The sequence below is a fragment of the Nicotiana tomentosiformis genome, chromosome 4 (assembly GCF_000390325.3).
Source record: "Nicotiana tomentosiformis chromosome 4, ASM39032v3, whole genome shotgun sequence".
NCBI classification, from domain to species: domain Eukaryota; kingdom Viridiplantae; phylum Streptophyta; class Magnoliopsida; order Solanales; family Solanaceae; genus Nicotiana; species Nicotiana tomentosiformis.
In genome coordinates, this window is record NC_090815.1 from 103,819,453 (window position 1) to 103,837,696 (window position 18,244).

At 35.0% G+C, this 18,244-nt stretch overlaps 1 protein-coding gene across 4 annotated transcripts; it reads right to left on the minus strand.

The window, feature by feature from the left end:
- Positions 1-1,487: 1,487 nt before the first annotated feature.
- Positions 1,488-18,184, minus strand: LOC104104993 (uncharacterized). Of its 4 annotated transcripts, XM_009613223.4 has the most exons (17): positions 17,925-18,184; positions 10,776-10,844; positions 10,443-10,498; positions 9,661-9,754; positions 8,685-8,863; positions 8,360-8,410; positions 8,217-8,273; positions 7,727-7,847; positions 6,540-6,606; positions 6,397-6,438; positions 4,365-4,470; positions 4,137-4,247; positions 3,419-3,490; positions 3,233-3,334; positions 3,105-3,151; positions 2,910-2,937; positions 1,488-1,960 (listed from the first exon to the last, which is right to left on the minus strand). In XM_009613223.4, exons 3-17 carry the CDS (start codon positions 10,458-10,460, stop codon positions 1,784-1,786), a joined length of 1,272 nt encoding a protein of 423 aa, XP_009611518.1. In that variant the 5' UTR covers positions 10,461-10,498; positions 10,776-10,844; positions 17,925-18,184; the 3' UTR covers positions 1,488-1,783. The 4 variants fall into 4 exon arrangements, with proteins under 4 accessions (XP_009611518.1, XP_009611517.1, XP_070056191.1 ...); XM_009613222.4 differs by lacking the exon at positions 17,925-18,184 and having other exon boundaries at positions 10,776-10,962; XM_009613224.4 differs by lacking the exon at positions 17,925-18,184 and having other exon boundaries at positions 1,765-1,960; positions 2,873-2,937; positions 10,776-10,964.
- Positions 18,185-18,244: the final 60 nt, after the last annotated feature.

Consider the following 18,244-nt stretch of genomic DNA (forward strand, 5'->3'; position numbering starts at 1 on the left):
TTCATAGCATAAAATATGTAACTTGTGCTCCAAATATTTCTTAAGTCCTAGTAAAATACAACTATATAATGTGTTTTCTAAGAAACTAACACAATAATATGAGATAAGTCATAGCATTATACTAAAATATTCAATAACAAAGATAAAACAATAAAATTACATAAAATAAATATTGCTAATTAATAAGCCATATTGACAATTAACATAATATAAAAATACTATATAGGTCATGCTAAAATAAGTATAGCTAATAAGTACTAATATTAATTATATAACTAAGCACTAAAGAAAAAGATACACTAAGTTATGCATTTTCATTATAAACCAATGTAAAATTAAAATAATTATCCAACACTTTCGTCATCCATAGTATTGAATTGAATTTCTTTTATTAGCATTAATATTGATTTGAACTTTGTTTGAGTTACTACATTTATGGGCTATAAAATTTATTTACCATTCAAGAATGTTAAGTTTAAATTTGAAATAATACGTTAAAAGATAAAACTGTGAAAAAGTTTAAGAAATATTTATAAATTATATTACAATAAATATTTATATGTATAATATATTTATAAAAATTATATAAATGTACTATCGGGTTGGTTTGGTTTCGGTTTGACTTTTTTAGTTAAAACCAAACCAAACCAAACCAATTATGATCGGATTTTTTTTTCCAATACCATATCAAATCAAGGGTTTTTTTTCGGTTTGACTTGAATTATCGATTTGGGCAGTTTATCGGTTTTCTTTGTATACGCCGGTGGTTGCCTCATAAGATCTTATTTGGATCACCTTTCGTTCTAAGACCTTTATACCAATACTTTTCCACACTCCAGTTACGAGTGTAAAGCAAACTTCTTAGTGACATAGATTGCGATATTCAGAAAAGGCAAGGACATGTAAATCAATCGTACTTCTTTTTTTCTTTTCCTTTTGTTATTTTTGAGTGCACTAAAGTAATTACTTGGACTCAATATGTAAAGTTAACTTGGAGATGCTCATTTTTTGGAAAATGTTTTTGAGGTAGGAGACCACATTAAGCAAACTTCTTAACTCCACTTTTTTTTCTTTCTTTACAGCCAATCACAGCTTATGACTTTTTTACTTTCGTTCTTTTGTTTTTTGCTGAGTGCGGTACAAAGCTGTAGGTCGAAAAGTCAGGAGAGAATATTTTCCTTGGACTTTGCCCAATTACTTGAGCTTTTCATTATCATCTTAGTCGAAAAATAAGCTTCCTATTTCCTTTGGATTCTGTTGAGACCCCCCCCCCCCCCCCCCCCCCCAAAAAAAACAAAAAAAACTAAGGGACTTTCTGTAATAATGGAAGAATATGTCCAGTCTAACTAATCATATCACTGAGATTGAAAAACCCAAAAATGAATTCCTGTCACTGAATGGCTTCAAACTCATTTTCAGATACTACAATTTTCCATGTAACAGATTTTCATATTTAAAATAGGAACAATCCATTACGATAAGGGGCATAGAAGAAAATGGTCTTTCCTTTGATAGATCAGAGCTCAATACAACATTTTCAAGGACGTTAAAAAAAGTTCATATAATAGGGAATAATTTCTTTCAGCTATGAAGAATGACACCTAGTTTAACAAAAAACTCATCTTTTGTGTCACTCTTAACAAAATTTTCTTGAGTGACTCCTAGCATAGCAGCATGTTACCACAAAGTGCACGCTGCTCTTATCGTCAATTCTGTATATCTATGTTCTTCTACTCTGTGAAATGTTTATAATTACTGTTTCACTTCTGGGTTTGTGCATCTTCTACTTTACTGGGAGCGATGAAAATGGAGCACAACATGAAGATGTGTCAATCTCAGCAACCTCTGTATCTTCTACTTCACTGGGGAGCGATGAAAATGGGGCACAACATGAAGAAATGTCAATCCCAGCAACCTCCATGGCATTGCAGACCCATTCGGGAACATCACCTTCGGGGAACTACAGGTCAAATTTAAGAAATCATCACGAACAGTAATATATATTTGTATTATCAAATATAAGATGCACGCAAAACCAGTAAACCACACAGGAAAGGACAGCAGAATTTTCTTGTGATTAATGCCCTTGAAGACGTGGTCAATAGGTCAATTATGGAGGGATTCTACTTGTCTCTTGAACTAACTTATTGGAGGAAAAAAAATTCTTCTTGATCCAGGTCCACAGACGAAAGGTGTTATTAGGGGGAAAGAAGGCGAGCACTCTTATAACTTTTCGGTTCTTTAGATGCTGATTTGCAGTCTGAGCAACATCATCAAGAATAAAACGTTGCAAAACATCATGAGACCTCTAGGGCTTAGTTCAAGCGACAAAGGTTGAAGTAGCCCTATGCCATCTGAACTATGCTTGCCCTTTAAGTGGAGAAGGGTAGAGGGGCAGATCCAATATCCCCCAGTTTCGACGAAGGCTACAATAGGGCTTAGTTCAAGCGACAAAGGTTGAAGTAGCCCTATGCCATCTGAACTATGCCTGTCCTTTAAGTGGAGAAGGGTAGAGGGGCAGACCCAATATCCCCCAGTTTCGACGAAGGCTACAATTGGCCCTAAGGGTTAGCCCCCGATAGATTTTTCGGTCTTAAAAAACAAATAATAATACATTGCAAAAGAATATTTGTTCTTTTGCAACTTCTCATCCTATTAGATCAAACTTAGACAAGTGCCTTACGAATATGTGACAGAAAATCATTCAGTAAGTTTAGAAAGAAGACCTATGATAAAAAGAGAACTATTTCCTTAAACTGAAAAAAAAAAATACCAAAATCTAGCAGGTAGAGCTCTTCATAATGGTGTTAGCATGTGGTATGGCAGATAAAGGTAAGAGAAGTTGTGCCAATCAATTTCTTTTTTGATATACCAGGAGAAATTCTGTTTGTAGTGGGATTATTCATTACCATTTTCTGCAGAAACTGGCAAACAAATCTGCAAAATTAAACAAATAAAATGATCAGGTAAATAGAAGCAATAGACATGAGGGCAGAAAATGAGCATGAGACAGTGATTCATCTTTACATGCAATAAAAGTGATAATGTCTAGAAATATGATAACAGTGATTGGAAAATCCATTCAGAGCTAGAGGTGAACATACTCTGGAAACTGTCCTTCAACAATTGATGAGTGCAAGTTTCTGCTAAGCTGCATAGTTTGAATACCTCAAGGTCATGGCTGAGCTATTAGACAAACGAAAATATCTTTTAAGACCTCAGTGTTTGATACCTTCATCATATAGTATAAGTTGTGATATGACAGAAGTTGAGATCCCATGGCATCTTTAGTGACAAGGCAATGAATGTAAGCCCTTGTATACTTTTTACAGACCTGTCGAAAAATGACTTGTATTTGAAATAATGTATAAATGGAAAATAAGACCTTCACTAGTCAGGCATGTTTATTTCAATTTACCATACAGTCACATGTGGGATCAACAGGACGCATATCATCTGCCATTGCCTTGTGTTTAAGTTTTAGAACTCCCTGCATCATGCCAAAGCAAAAGCATTATTCCACTTCAAAATCAATGGTGGATGATATTTTCTTCATAAATTGTTTAGTGTGATTTTCAGGGCCCAAGTTTATGACACATGGCGAGGAAAATTTGTGGAACATATTTCACGAAAATAAAAACAAACATTAAATCGACAAGAGAAATATAAAGTCAGATGATAAATTAGAGGAAAAACAGTTTTTCTTAAAACATCCTAAAGTTTTCAAATCATTGAACTACCAGTCTCCACGAACACAGACACATAAGGCATAGTCAAGAATACTTTATCACAAGGAAGGAGGGAAGTCAAAGTAGCATGAAAAGAGCAGGGTGCACAAATTCAACTCAAAATGGTTTTACTACTAAAAGGAAAGACTATTTGTATGTACACAAACAGAATATTTTTTAGCAGCACAGCACAATATAAACTATATGACTACATTTTAGATCCACAACATGTTTATCGATCAAGAATACTCAAAACATTGATGTTGGGTTAGCATATTAGCAGTTATAGGTTCCTTATCATGCAGTATGAGAAATAGTATTCTATTGATTTCAAAAGAATGCTTACTGTGTGATCTCCACAACCAATTAAGTGATGACTATTTGGAGGTAGTGGGCAGAGAAAATTACCTCAGGTACAAGAGCTGTGCCAAAGCGAGCGGTACGAGTAGGATAGACACAATCATACATGTCAGCACCTAAAGCACTGCATACCACAATGTCTAGTGGGTAACCCACCCCCTGGAATACAGCAGTCGAAATTCAGAAGCCAGAAGGCATCACATCTAAAAGTAGAGAAATTGAAAATAGATGCATCATATTAAATCTACCAAAGAACATCATAAGAGTGACATATACCATGACATATCGTGGTTTATGCTCAGGTAGTGCAGCAGTACACTGAGCCACGACACGCCAAAACGAGTCTTTATCTTCACCGCCTGCAAGACCACCAATAGCATAGCTGTCACACAAGTAAACCCGGTCATTTCACTCAGTTGATTGTTGAACCTCAATTCTCCTAGTTTGGTTTGTCTGGTAAGCTTCTTTTGAGTTTAATAAGTTAAAAGAGGTCCTCTTTCTTTTTAATATCAGCAACTAGAAAAAGTTGAAATTTTATCAGATAAAGGATTTAAAATGATCAGCGCATATAACAGCTATAATTCTATTGAGGAACTTCATAGTATAAATCAGTTTATTTGTTATTCTAAAAACACATCATACCCAGCAATCTAGAATACAAAAGGAAGAGACCAAAAAGGGTTGGTTCTGATCTCTAGTAAGAAACTTATATCTATTGTTCTCTCCTCCAGATTCCTCTTTTGGAGAATAATGATTTTCAAACAGCCTTACGGCCCTTACCCACAGTGGATCAAGTTGTGTCATGTGTGGCACCAATCTCGATTCTGCTGCGTAACTGTTGCGCAGATCCCAGTAACTTCGCTGCATTACTTCCATAAAAATCTTTGCATTGTATATGGATGGGAGGGACTGTGGAGATGAATTTGCTATTCCGAGGCTGTTTTTGCATAGTGCTTATTGATATTTGTGCATTTGACGCCCTAGCTGCATCTTTGGTGAAGTTCTAAAAGAGAAAGAATACAATATGGCTATGTTAAGAAATGCAGGACCATTTGCGACATTGAATCAGAAATTGAGCTGGTCCTTATTGGGGAACTCTTTGACTCATCGAGCTGTTTGGTAACTACTCACAAGCTGGAGGAAAGTAGAACACTATTGGATGCAGTATCAGAATCGCAAGGCATTTGGTTATTCCTTGCGGTATCTTTTGGATCAAATAAAGAAGGGACAAGGCACCTAAAACTTTAATTGAGAAGAGGTGGCAGGAACACTGTCTCTTAGGATCCTTTCCAGAAGAAAATCGTTTTCTCAAATGATGAAAAAGATTGCACCCCCCTATGGTCTAGCGGTCAATGAAGTTAGAACGAAGAGTATGACCGACCAGGGTTCAAATCCCAATGGAGGCCAAAAAAACAGATGATTCTTTCCTATTTGTGAAGGCCTTGGTAGATAGAGTTTTCGGTACCTATGCTAGTAGACGGATGCGAGTATTCGGTGGAATAGTCAAGGTGAGCTTAAGGTGGACCAGGCACCACCATCATCGAAAAAAGGAAGAAAAAGATTAAAGTTACAGGTGCAAAATTAGAACCTCAAACCAACATGTGCAATTAAATCTTCACTGAGCTACTAAGGGTCATTTGGTTAGAGGAATTCGATTCCAGATTGGATAGTATGAGGGAACTAGATTGAGAATTGAATCTCTGTTTCTGTTTGATATGATGGATCTTGAACCATATAAACAACCAAATTAATTTTCAGTCCCAAAATTCCCCTGGACAGTCTTGCAGATCTAAACCGAAATTCCAAACAACAAACCCAAAAAATAGAATTTTCTTATATTATCAAGGCATTTTAATCTTTAGCTCTTACACAGAGGGTTTGTTATCCGTGATAACTACCCAGCTACTGCCCCTTCCCCACGAGTAAGATGGTTAGAATTTTCCAGATAACTCATCCTATTACTAGGAGTACGAAACTGGGAATTAGGCAGCATAAAAGAATAAATTTATCCCACCTAATCCGGATCCTTATCCCAGCACCAAATTATCCCAATAAGTTGCATGTACTAAACAGTTAACCACTTCAATATATGTAGTTTGACTGGAACTGAGATAGGAAATTACAAGCTATTATGCACATCCCCACCCACCCGTCCCTCCATGTGATAGACATGAAGCCATAATATCTCTTCAGTTGGAAATTCTTTCAAAACTAGAACAAGAATGTATATACATACGCTTTAAGGTTTCTACATACAAGGTGACGAATGTTTAGGTTAAAGTGCACATATTCAGAACTACGAACATACCCAGGCAAATTATGCTTCACTAAACCTCTGACACATATATCCCTGATAGCAACAAGGAAAACAAGAAAGTCGTCAAATGATATGTTATTATGTAAACAATAAAGCAATCTCAGAAGCAACATGGATGTTACAATGTGATTCACCTTAATACAGGATCTAAACCACCTTGCACTATGCCAAATAGATTCTGCTCATGTGGTCTCTTGTGAGCTGCCAATAACAAATGAATGCATGAAAAACACAAATTGAGAGTCTGGCAGAAGTACATCCGCAAGTTTAGTTTGGAAACTCTATATTTAACAAATAGAAAGAAAAATTCTGAATACTCAAACTACTGTCAATAAAGCGTTTACTGGACTTAACCGTTAATAAGTACTGCTAGTTCATAGCATAAACCCTTGTTAAGTACTGCTAGTTCATAGCATAAACATTACTCAAACTATCTATCAATAAATTGTTTGTTGGACTTAAGCCTTGTTAAGTACTGTTAGTTGATAGCATAACATGCCAAATGGAGCTCAATATTTTAGAAGGACAATTTTATATTCAATAATAACTTCATCTAACTCTACCACCTAACTTATAGCATCTACCATCAAATGCGAGCCAATTTAGTCCTTTCATCATCGAAGTCTGCCAAAATAACCAAAAGCTAACAACTCCCTCGTCTTCATGTTCTGTTTTTTCCTGGGCTTCCCATCCTCCAAAAACCTCCCACTTTTCCGGCCAAAACTTTTGAAAGATGCCACTCTCCTCCTAGGCCTTGCGATCTCACTGTTTGCAGACATCCTACGAACCAATGGCGGTGATATGATTTGTAAGAAGGCAGTGAAGGTTCACAAAGAAAGGTTGCTAGAATTTTACGGGATCAGGGCCATTTGCAACCTATTTGAGAGGTTTAACTAGCATGAATGGAACAAAGGGTATTGACAGAAGAGCTTAAAAATTTTCTGTGTGACTCGGATAACTCCATTAGTAGGGATAAGGTGGCTCATCTCAGTCAAATTTAGCAGTTACACATGTTGAATGCAAGAAAGTTGGTGCAAAACATACGTTTCTCGGATCCTCCAAAACTGCTGCCGGTTGTATGCCAGATCCTCCAAAAGAAATGCATTTTTGGAGGATCCGACATACGTAGGAATGCATTTTTGGAGGATCCTAGAAACATAGTCCAAAACATCAAAACAAGAAGCAGAGAAATTCCCTACATTACAGCTGGCCGAAACCAAATCCTATAGACATTATATTTTGCCCACTGAGTGTGATTAATCATAAAGTTCAGTAAGATAAATAACCACATCGGAATGTACAGGCTGCTCAATCATATTACCTGCTATGCACCTATCTATCCAACGCAGAGTTCGATACATAGCCTCTTCAATTCGTGGACCTGTGATAGTAGTTTTCACGACATCATCAAGAGCCATAATAATATCTGCACCAATTCTGTTCTGCAATGGGTTGGGCAAGTCAGCAAGTGAAACTGAATCAGTTATAAGGGCTTCTCAAGAAACATAAACTGAGAAATTTTTGACACTGAGAAATCTCAGGCCGTTGAAAAGATATGATGCAATTAATGACTAATCAGCAGTAATATTGGGACTACATGATATAGAATAAAAGCACATACATTTTGACACAAATTTGTAATAACTAATCTACCATGTGTGTGAAGATTGCACCAGTTTTGAAATATTATCGTCATCCTTTTTGGAATTATTATAGCATCCTGCTTGCTTAGAGTATGACATTGAGATAAAAAATAGTATAGTACAAGATCCATAAATAACAGAACATCTACATCCCCTAAATGTACCTACTTGGATCTGTATTGACTCTTCAGGTGTAAGGAGCATTGGCTTTCCATCCACCGGTGACTGCAAAAAGGAAGTGACGAATTAAACCACATGAAACATAAGAGATAAGTATATGAAAATTAATAGAGAGAGTAGAAAAAGAATACCTGAAATGTGACACCCTTCTCAGTGATATCAGCCAAATGCAACAAGGAGACCTACAACCAGAAAGGTTTTAAGCTCATTTGTCAAACAGCACACCATATAGAACAAAGCATTTCATGTTTGTTCATAAGACACCGAACAACTGGCTTTGCAAATTTTAGATGACGTGCATGAAATACATAAGCATAAAGGTGACACAATAGGGCACAAAGGCGTATAGCTTTTTGATCAACATTTGTTCCGTATATCTTGAATACGGATGGTTATAGTGTTTCAAACAAGATAATCTTAAGTGAACATTCAGGAAGCAGAACTGCGATAGACTACCATTTGAAAGCCCCCAGAGTCAGTAAGTAGTGCCCTCGGCCAATTCATGAACTTATGTAGACCCCCTAACTCATCGATGAGCTCAGAGGTAGGACGTAGTGCCAAATGATATGTGTTTCCGAGGATTATTTGGCAACCAATATCCTCAAGCTGGCAGGTGGTCAAACCCTTTATAGTGCCTGTGATTATGAAAAATAAAAACGGATGACAATGAGAAAAAATGCATATCATCAATGACATGATGACCAATTATAGTTTCTATTTCTACAAGTATGATGACCCATAGAAGGTACTCTACAAAAAGTTTCAAACATGAAGTCTGTAAGCCTATATATTACAGAGTACAATATCTAGAGTTTTAAGCTGTGGACAGAATCAACTGATACTTTTTATTGGAAACAAATTTGATAATAACGGCAACAGAAGATAGAGACACAGAAATACATGGGGTTCGACCAATATGCCTCTATCCACGGGCAAGGAAGAGCAATTTCACTATATCAAGTATCGGGACGTAGGCGTATTGGGAGAACCATATAAATTTCTGTCTTTATCTTCTATTCCATTATTATCATATAATCTTGTCTTGTTCCAACCAAAAGTACCGATCAATCTTGTCCGCAGCGTAACATAGAGGAAATCAAAATCTAACTAACTTCTTTATGTCCACATGCAGCAATCCCAAGTATGCAGCTCCCAATACCCAATCAAGTGATATAATTTTGACTTGACACAACAACCAGACCATAAATGAAACAATTTCATTGTCGTTTTCAACCAAATCAGACTAATACCAAATTCTACACTTTCAACGTACTTATAACAAGAGCTATCAACAGACTGCTGGCTCTAATTTGAAGGTTTCTCAAATATTTAAAGAAATTGGCTAAGGACTCGATAAAACAATTAAAAGATTAGTATTGAACAAAAGAGAGAGAGACGTCTTCCTGTCAATCAACTCCTAACATACCCTTACCTTGAGTGCCAACAGGCATGAAAAGAGGTGTCTGGCATTCATAGTGAGGGAGTATAAGTCGAGCTGCACGAGCACGATTGAATCTCCCAAGGATCTGGCATCAGAAACATTATGCACAGTTCCTTAGTGGGGTAGGAAACAACTAAATTTTTTGTAAAATAGAAAAACTTCACTAAATTTTTTGTAAAAGATAGAAAACTTAGGGAGACTAGTTACACCGCTTTGCCATATTAACTGAAATTAAAAATTACAGCTGATCTTATCTGTAAAATTGTCATAAATCTTTTCCTAAATTCATTGGAAATGGTTAAAAATACTCGGACAAAGCTGTGTCACTCGAACTAGATTCCTTGTCCTTCTTCATTAACCGAGCTTATTATTGTGTCAAAAATTTGCAACTTGAAATTTTCAACAACCCATAATGATGGGACTCGTTGTTTTGATGAGTACCATGGATCCAAATTCTCATATAAAAAAACTATTATACTACAATAGAAGCGGTAATAATGTTCTTGTGTTACTTGCTATTACCAAGCAACATCAGCTTACAATGACAACAACTATGCCTCAATCCCAAACCAAGTTGAGATAAGCTATATTTATATCCTCAATATCCTCGCTCTCCTACCCATTTCATTTCAATACTCTATAGTTTGTTAATTTAAGAGGTATCTCGATTTATCAATATTCAAGAATCCGCTTCATAAGTGCACAATACAGTTTGCAAATGCTAACTGCTGTTAGCAGCTTCTATTTGTATAAAAATACTCAAAGAAATTCACCTCGAAACGAAGTGCCATTAATGCCTCTATATTCCACCAGGGTCAATAGCTCATAACTGAAACCACAAAAAGAAACTTCGTTTAGGCTAAAAAAAGTAAAACTTCAACTATATATAAAACACGAACTTTAATTCCACAACCTAAAATTTTATTAAAGCACAACCGCATTGTAGCTCAGGACTAACATAAATAAACCAGTCATCATATAAAAACGTACATATTCTGCTAGATAATGAAAGATTCTACTATAAGTTTATGGCTGTCTAATACATGAAATTGCTTTTAGTTATACAAATAATAATGCATGGAAGGTGAATACTTAGACAGGCTTACCGGTAACGGCGGATATAGCGGCGGCGGCGGCGGCGGCTGAGAATCAGAGTTTGTCAGTGTGAGGATGCCCTAAATAGAGTAGTATGAGGTACGTATAAGGCGCCGACCAAAGTCAAATTATGCTCTTTATAGCATAAGCTTTTAATACAGTCAACGGGAATGGAAGTTTCTGAGTGTTTCCTATTTGAATAAAATTGATTGCCCTAAAGAATTTTACTAATTTAAAAGGTCAAACAATTAATAAAAGAAAATAATGGAAAAAAAAAATTATTATGCGGTGTATGATAAGAGATTTGTTATTTGTAAATTATGAATAATAATCATGAATTGTTAGAATGATGATTTGTAAATTTAGATGATCCTATTCATCAATGCTAATTAATAATCATCGAGATATTTAAATTTTCGAATAAATTATGGCAATATTGGCAATGCATAGTTTTGTATCATAAATCAAATGTTGTTTTAGTTATACATGCTTATATTAGTATTGTTGTAAATATATTATATTATGGATATTCATTTAGTACTCCGTTGAAAATAAGCTTCTTGAATAAACTTATTTATATGAGACTCCGTCGTAAATATGTTTATCTATTTAGTACTCTATTGGAAATAAGTCTTCTGAAGAAACTTATCCTTTCAATACCTCGTTATGGATATATATCACACCCGATAGAAGATTATTTATACCTGGTACAATAAGCTTATCCTTTCCGTACCCCGTTATGGATAAACATCACACCTGATAAAAGATTATCTATATCTGGTATAATGAGTTTATCCTTGCGGTACTCCATTATGGATAAACATTACCCCCGGTAGAAGATTATTTATATATGTATAATGAGCTTATCCTTTCGGTACTCCGTTATGGATAAACATTACCCTCGGTATAAGATTATCTATATCTGGTATAATGAGTTTATCCTTTCGGTACTCCGTTATGGATAAATATTACCCTCGGTAGAAGATTATTTATATCTTGTACAGTAACAGACTATCAGGTTACACAGCACCTTGCAGAAGCAGCTTACACAGCACCTTACTTTGTTCTATAAATAGAGGAGATTTCAGTACATTACGTACATAAGTTTGTAGTTTGAATAATATATCAGTTTCTCTTTATACTTGTCTTTACTTTATAGTCTTTATTTTATAATATATTATCAGCACGAGACTCTACCATCTCGAGCAAATACTTTGAAAGTATCAGAGGTACGAACTTTCTTTTTTTCTAAATACTGTCAAATATTTCTAAACTTGAATTTGTAGCCTTGGATATATCGGGCAAAAGCTACATGTCCTGGGTGTTTGATGCTGAAATTCATCTTGATGTGATGGGTATGGCAGACACTATCAAGGACAAAAATCAAACATCAAACCAAGACCGTGCCAAAGCAATGATATTCCTACGCTATCACCTTGATGAAGGCTTGAAAATAGAATATCTCACTATTAAAGATCCAGTCATACTGTGTAATAATTTGAAAGACATATATGACCACCTCAAGATGGTCATTCTTCTACATGCACGTTATGATTGGACTCATTTAAAGCTACAAGATTTTAAATCTATCAGTGAGTATAATTCTGCTATGTTCAGAATTATTTTCTAATTGAAACTATGTGGTGATAATATTACTGATCATGATATGTTGGAGAAAACTTTCACCATTTTTCATACCTCGAATATGCTCTTGCGGCAGCAATATCGAGAGATGGGATTCAAAAAGTATTATGAACTTATCTCACATCTTCTTGTAGCCGAGCAACATAATGGGCTATTAATGAAAAAACATGAAAGCCGACCTACTGGTTTCTTGTCCATTCCCTGAAGTAAAATGAGATGAACTTCCACCAAGCTAAGCATGGAAGAGGACGTGGCCCCAGTCATGGTCATGGACATAGTGGGGGAAGAAACTCTAATCATGGTAATAATAATGCACCAAAGAACTCTCCTCACCACCAACAGTGGAAAAGGAAGGAGCAAAAGCATGAAGCGGTGCAAGCAGCAAAGCCAGAAAATGTATGCTATAGATGTGGAGGAAAATGGCACTGGTCACGTATATGTCGTATGCCAAAGCACCTGGTTGAGCTGTATCAAACCTCCCTGAAGAAGACAGAGAAAAATACCGAAGCAAATTTTATTTCTGAAGATAATTTAGACTTCATGCATTTGGATGTAGCTGATTACTTTGCACTCCCGGAAGGAGAAACAAGTCATGTGATCGGTGATAAATCTGTAGAGATGTAAAAATTTTAATTTTTGTTATTTGTAGTATATAGTATGGTTATGTAATTGTTGTACGTAAATAAAAGTTATGCTTTGATAATGATGTTTACTGTCATATTTATTTTGTTTATGTCATTTTGAAGAATATGGATAATTCTCAAATTATGTTTGGATCAAAGACCAATCATGAAGATATTTGTGTAATTGATAGTGGAACAACTCATGCCATATTCAAAGATCAGAAATACTTTTCATATTTGCATAAGGAAAAAGCAAATGTTTCAACAATTTATGGTAATATAAGTTTAATTGAAGGTTCCGGAAGAGCCACTATATTTCTGTCTAAGGGAACAAAACTTATAATAGACAATGCATTATTCTCCTCCAACTCCCGAAGAAACTTGTTGATGTTTCTGACCAGAAGTACATTGTAGAAAAGTTACCAACTTTATCTTCTGGCTTATACTATTCAAAGATTAGTACAGTTGAAGCACACTCTATCGTAAACTAGAAGTTTACTGATTCAAATATTTCTGTGCTTTGGCATGGCCGTTTGGGCCATCCTGGATCAATAATGATGAGAAGAATTACTGAAAATTCGAGTGGGCATCCGTTAAAGAACCTGAAGATTCTTACAAATAATGAATTTTCTTGTGACGCTTGTTATCAAGGCAAAATGATCACTAGACTATCACCAATGAAGGTTGGCATTCAATCCCCTGCCTTTTTATAACGTATACATGGGGGTATACGTGGACCTATTCACCCACCAAGTGGGTTGTTTAGATATTTTATGGTCATAATAGATGCGTCTTCAAGATGGTCTCACGTGTACCTACTATCATCTCGCAACCTAGCGTTTGCAAAGCTATTAGCCCAAATAATTCGATTAAGGGCACAATTTCCAGATTATCCTATAAAGGCTATTCGCCTTGATAATGCTGGAGAATTCTGATCTCAAGCTTTTGATGATTATTGTCTATTAGTTGTGATAAAAAGTTGAACATCTTGTAGCTTATGTTTATACTCGGCCTTGCAGAGTCATTTATTAAACACCTGCAATTGATAGCAAGACCACTACTTATGAAGACAAAATTGCCCACTACTGTTTGGGGCCATGCTATCTTGCATGCAGCATCACTTATCCGTCTCAAACCGACACATTATAATAAATATTCTCCGTCACAATTAATTTTTGGTCATGAACCAAATATTGCCCATCTACAAATTTTTGGATGTATTGTATATGATACAGTATCACCACCCCAGCACAATAAGATGGGCCCGCAGAGAAGATTAGGAATATATGTCGGGTTTGAATCACCCTTTATTATTCGCTATCTTGAATCATTGACGACAGTTTTATTTACTGTTTGATTTGCAGATTATCGGTTTGATGAAACCAATTTCCCACAATTATGGGGAGAGAAAAAGGAAATCAAAAGAGAAATTGTGGGGAAAGTTTCATCATTATCTCATTTTGATCCACGTACCCCTATATGTAATCAAGAGGTCTAGAAGATCATCCATTTACAAAATATAGCAAATCAAATGCCAGGCGCGTTTACTGATTTGAAAAGGATAACTAAGTCACATATCAATATAGAGAATGCGCCTATCCGAATTCATGTCCCAACAGGACCATCTACTAGTATAAGAGCTAGTGAACCTAAAGCACGCTTGAAGCGTGGTAGGCCTTTGGGTTCTAAGGATCGAAATCCTCGAAAAAAAAAATCAACAAATGATCAAAACGATACTATGAAGGGATCCCCTGAAGAGACCCAAGATCTGATTAATTTTGAGATTCCTAAAGAAATAAATGAACCCAAGACTCGAGTGAGAAGCTTTTAATAAGTTCTACCGGTAAAGAGATTAATTTAAATCGACCTGAAATAGTGGTGGATAATAGTTTTGCATATAATGTTGCACTTAACATTATGCAAGATAGTGAGGATCTTGAACCTCGATCTGTCGAATAATGTCGGCAAAGATCTGATTGGCCAGAATGGCAACAGGCTATTCAATCAGAATTGAACACACTTGCTAAAAGAGAGGTCTTTGGACTAGTAGTCCAAACACCTGCTGGTATAAAACCAGTTGGTCATTTTTTCGCACAAAAACCAGTTAGTCCAAACACCTGTTGGTATAAAACCAGTTGGTCATAAATTGGTTTTTGTGCGAAAAAATGAATGATAAAAATGAAATTGAAAGATGCAAAGCTCGCCTTGTCGCACAAGGATTCTCACAACAACCTGGATTCGATTTAGATGAAACATATTCACATGTTATGGATGCCATAACATTTCAATATCTCATCAGTTTAGCACTACATGAAAAGCTTGAAATATATCTAATGGATGTAGTTACAATTTATCTGTACGATTCACTTGATAATGAAATTTATATGAAAATCCCCGAAAGACTTAAAATGCCTGAAGCAAATCCAAAATCTCGGAAAATGTATTCAATCATATTACAAAGATCTTTGTATGGTTTAAAGCAATCTGGACGTATGTGGTATAATCGCCTTAATGAATATTTGTTGAAAGTGGGTTACATAAATGATGTTATTTGTCCATGTATTTTTATAAAGAAAATGGCATCAAAATTTGTTATACTTGCTGTTTATATTTATGACATAAATCTTGTTGGAACTCTAGAAGAGCTCCAAAAGGCAATTGAATATCTTAATAAAGAATTTGAGATGAAAGATCTTGGAAAGACAAAACTTTGTCTTGGTTTGCAAATTGAACATTTAGCAGACGAGATCTTTATCCATCAATCTGCCTATACAAAAAGGGTCTTAAAAGGCTTTTACATGGACAAAGCGCACCCATTGAGTACACCAATGGTTGTTCGATCACTTGAAGTGAATAAGGATTTGTTCTGACCTCTAGGAGAGGATGGGGAACTCCTTAATCCCGAAATACCTTATCTTAGTGCAATTGGTGCACTATGTATCTTGCTAATACTACAAGGCTTGACATAGCATTTTTTTATTAATTTACTAACAAGATATATTTCTTCTCCTACACGAAGACATTGGAACGGGATTAAGCATATATTGCGATATTTAAAGGAAACACTTGATATGAGTTTATTTTATTCTAACAAAGGTAGTGCAGTTCTTGTTGGTTATGCAGATGCAGGTTATTTATCTGATCCAAATAAAGCTCGATCTCAATCGGGTACGTGCTTACATGTGGAGGTACTGTCATATCATGGCGCTCCACAAAGCAATCTATTGTTGCTACTTCTTCAAATCATACTGAGATAATAGCTATTCATGAAGCAAGTAGGAAAATGCGTGTGGCTGAGATTAGTGATTCATTTTATTCAAGAAAAATATGGTTTGGAATGTGATAAAAGATCCACAATTGTATACGAAGACAATGCTGCATACATAGCCCATTTAAAGGGAGAATTTATAAAAGGAGATAGAACGAAACACATTTCACCAAAATTATTCTATACACATGATCTTCAGAAAAATGGTGACACTGATGTGCAACAAATCCGTTCAAGTGATAATCCGGCAGATTTATTCACTAAATCTTTGCCAACTTCAACTTTTGAGAAGATGGTATACAAAACCGAAATACGGAGACTCAAATATTTGAAACAAGGTTTTTATCAGGGGAGTAAAATACGCGCTATACTATTTTTCCCTTACTAAGATTTTTCCCACAGGGTTTTTCTTATAAGGTTTTTAATGAGACGACTAGTTATGCGTATTACTAAATATGTGTACTATTTTTCCCTCACTAGAATTTTTTTCCCACTGGGTTTTTCCTAGTAAGTTTTTAATGAGTCACATTATCTTTTAATGAACATCCGGAGGGGGGGGGGGGAGAAGATGTTATAAATATATTATATTATGGATGTTCATTTAGTACTTTGTTGAAAACACGCTTCATGAAGAAGCTTATCTATATGAGATTTCGCCGTAAATATGTTTATTTATTTAGTACTCTATTGAAAATAAGTCTCTTGAAGAAACTTATCCTTTCAGTACCCCGTTATGGATAAACATCACACCCGGTAGAAGATTATCTATATCTGGTACAATGAGCTTATCGTTTCAGTACCCCGTTATGGATAAACATCACGCCCATTATCTATATCTGGTATAATGAGCTTATCCTTGCGGTACTCTGTTATGGATAAACATTAACCCTAATAGAAGATTATCTATACCTAGTATAATGAGCTTATCCTTTCGGTAATCCGCTATGAAAAAATATTACCCCCGGTAGAAGATTATTTATATCTAGTATAATGAGTTTATCCTTTTGGTACTCCGTTATGGATAAATATTACCCTGAATCTCGATAGAAGATTATCTATAACTAGTACAGTAGCAGCTTACACAACATCTTGCTTTCTTCTATAAATATAGTAGATTTCAGTTCATTATGTATATAAGTTTGAAATTTGAATAATATATCGGTTTCTCTCTATACTTGTCTTTAATTTACGGTCTTTATTTTATAACAAGTACTAGAGTTTTTACGGCAAAACTAACCCTATTGTATTGTATTATTTTTTAGATTTAATATTTAATTGTTACTTAAATTATATTGTATCGTATTATTAAATTTATTGTTATGTAATAATGAAGAGGTTTAGTTTATATAATGATTGATTTGGTGTGATTATGTCGTTGTCTTATTTCTTTTCTCACTATACCTTTACTTATTATTAATTAATAATCTTATTTCACCTAAAATGATAATTTTACTATTTCAAAACAAAGAAAAAGATAATTATTTATGATGGCTTAACATTGGTCTTGTTCATCGGGACAAGTATACGAAAAGACACACTAATTAGTACAATGCATAATTTTTACTTTACTAAAAGGAACAGACTTTTATATAAGATCGTAGACCTCAAGAGTATGAGTCTCTTACCTTATGTGATGATAAATGATAATCTGATCTTTGATAAACATCATCTTCTTTCTATCTAATCTCCAAGCCTATAAAGAAATTAGAACATATTAATAGGCAGAACCATGCATGTATAGAAATAAAAAAAGAACAAACAAAGCAGGGGAGGGGGTTATGGACTTGAAAAGACATAAAGTTTCTGAAGAGGTGCACTATGTGCTGACCTTTTAAATTAAGATAAGTGAAAAAAAAGAGGAAAAGCTAGAAAAGAGAAAAAAGATAAATAGATTATATATATACACACACACTTGCTCGCTGAAAATTTCTTACAAATACAAAAA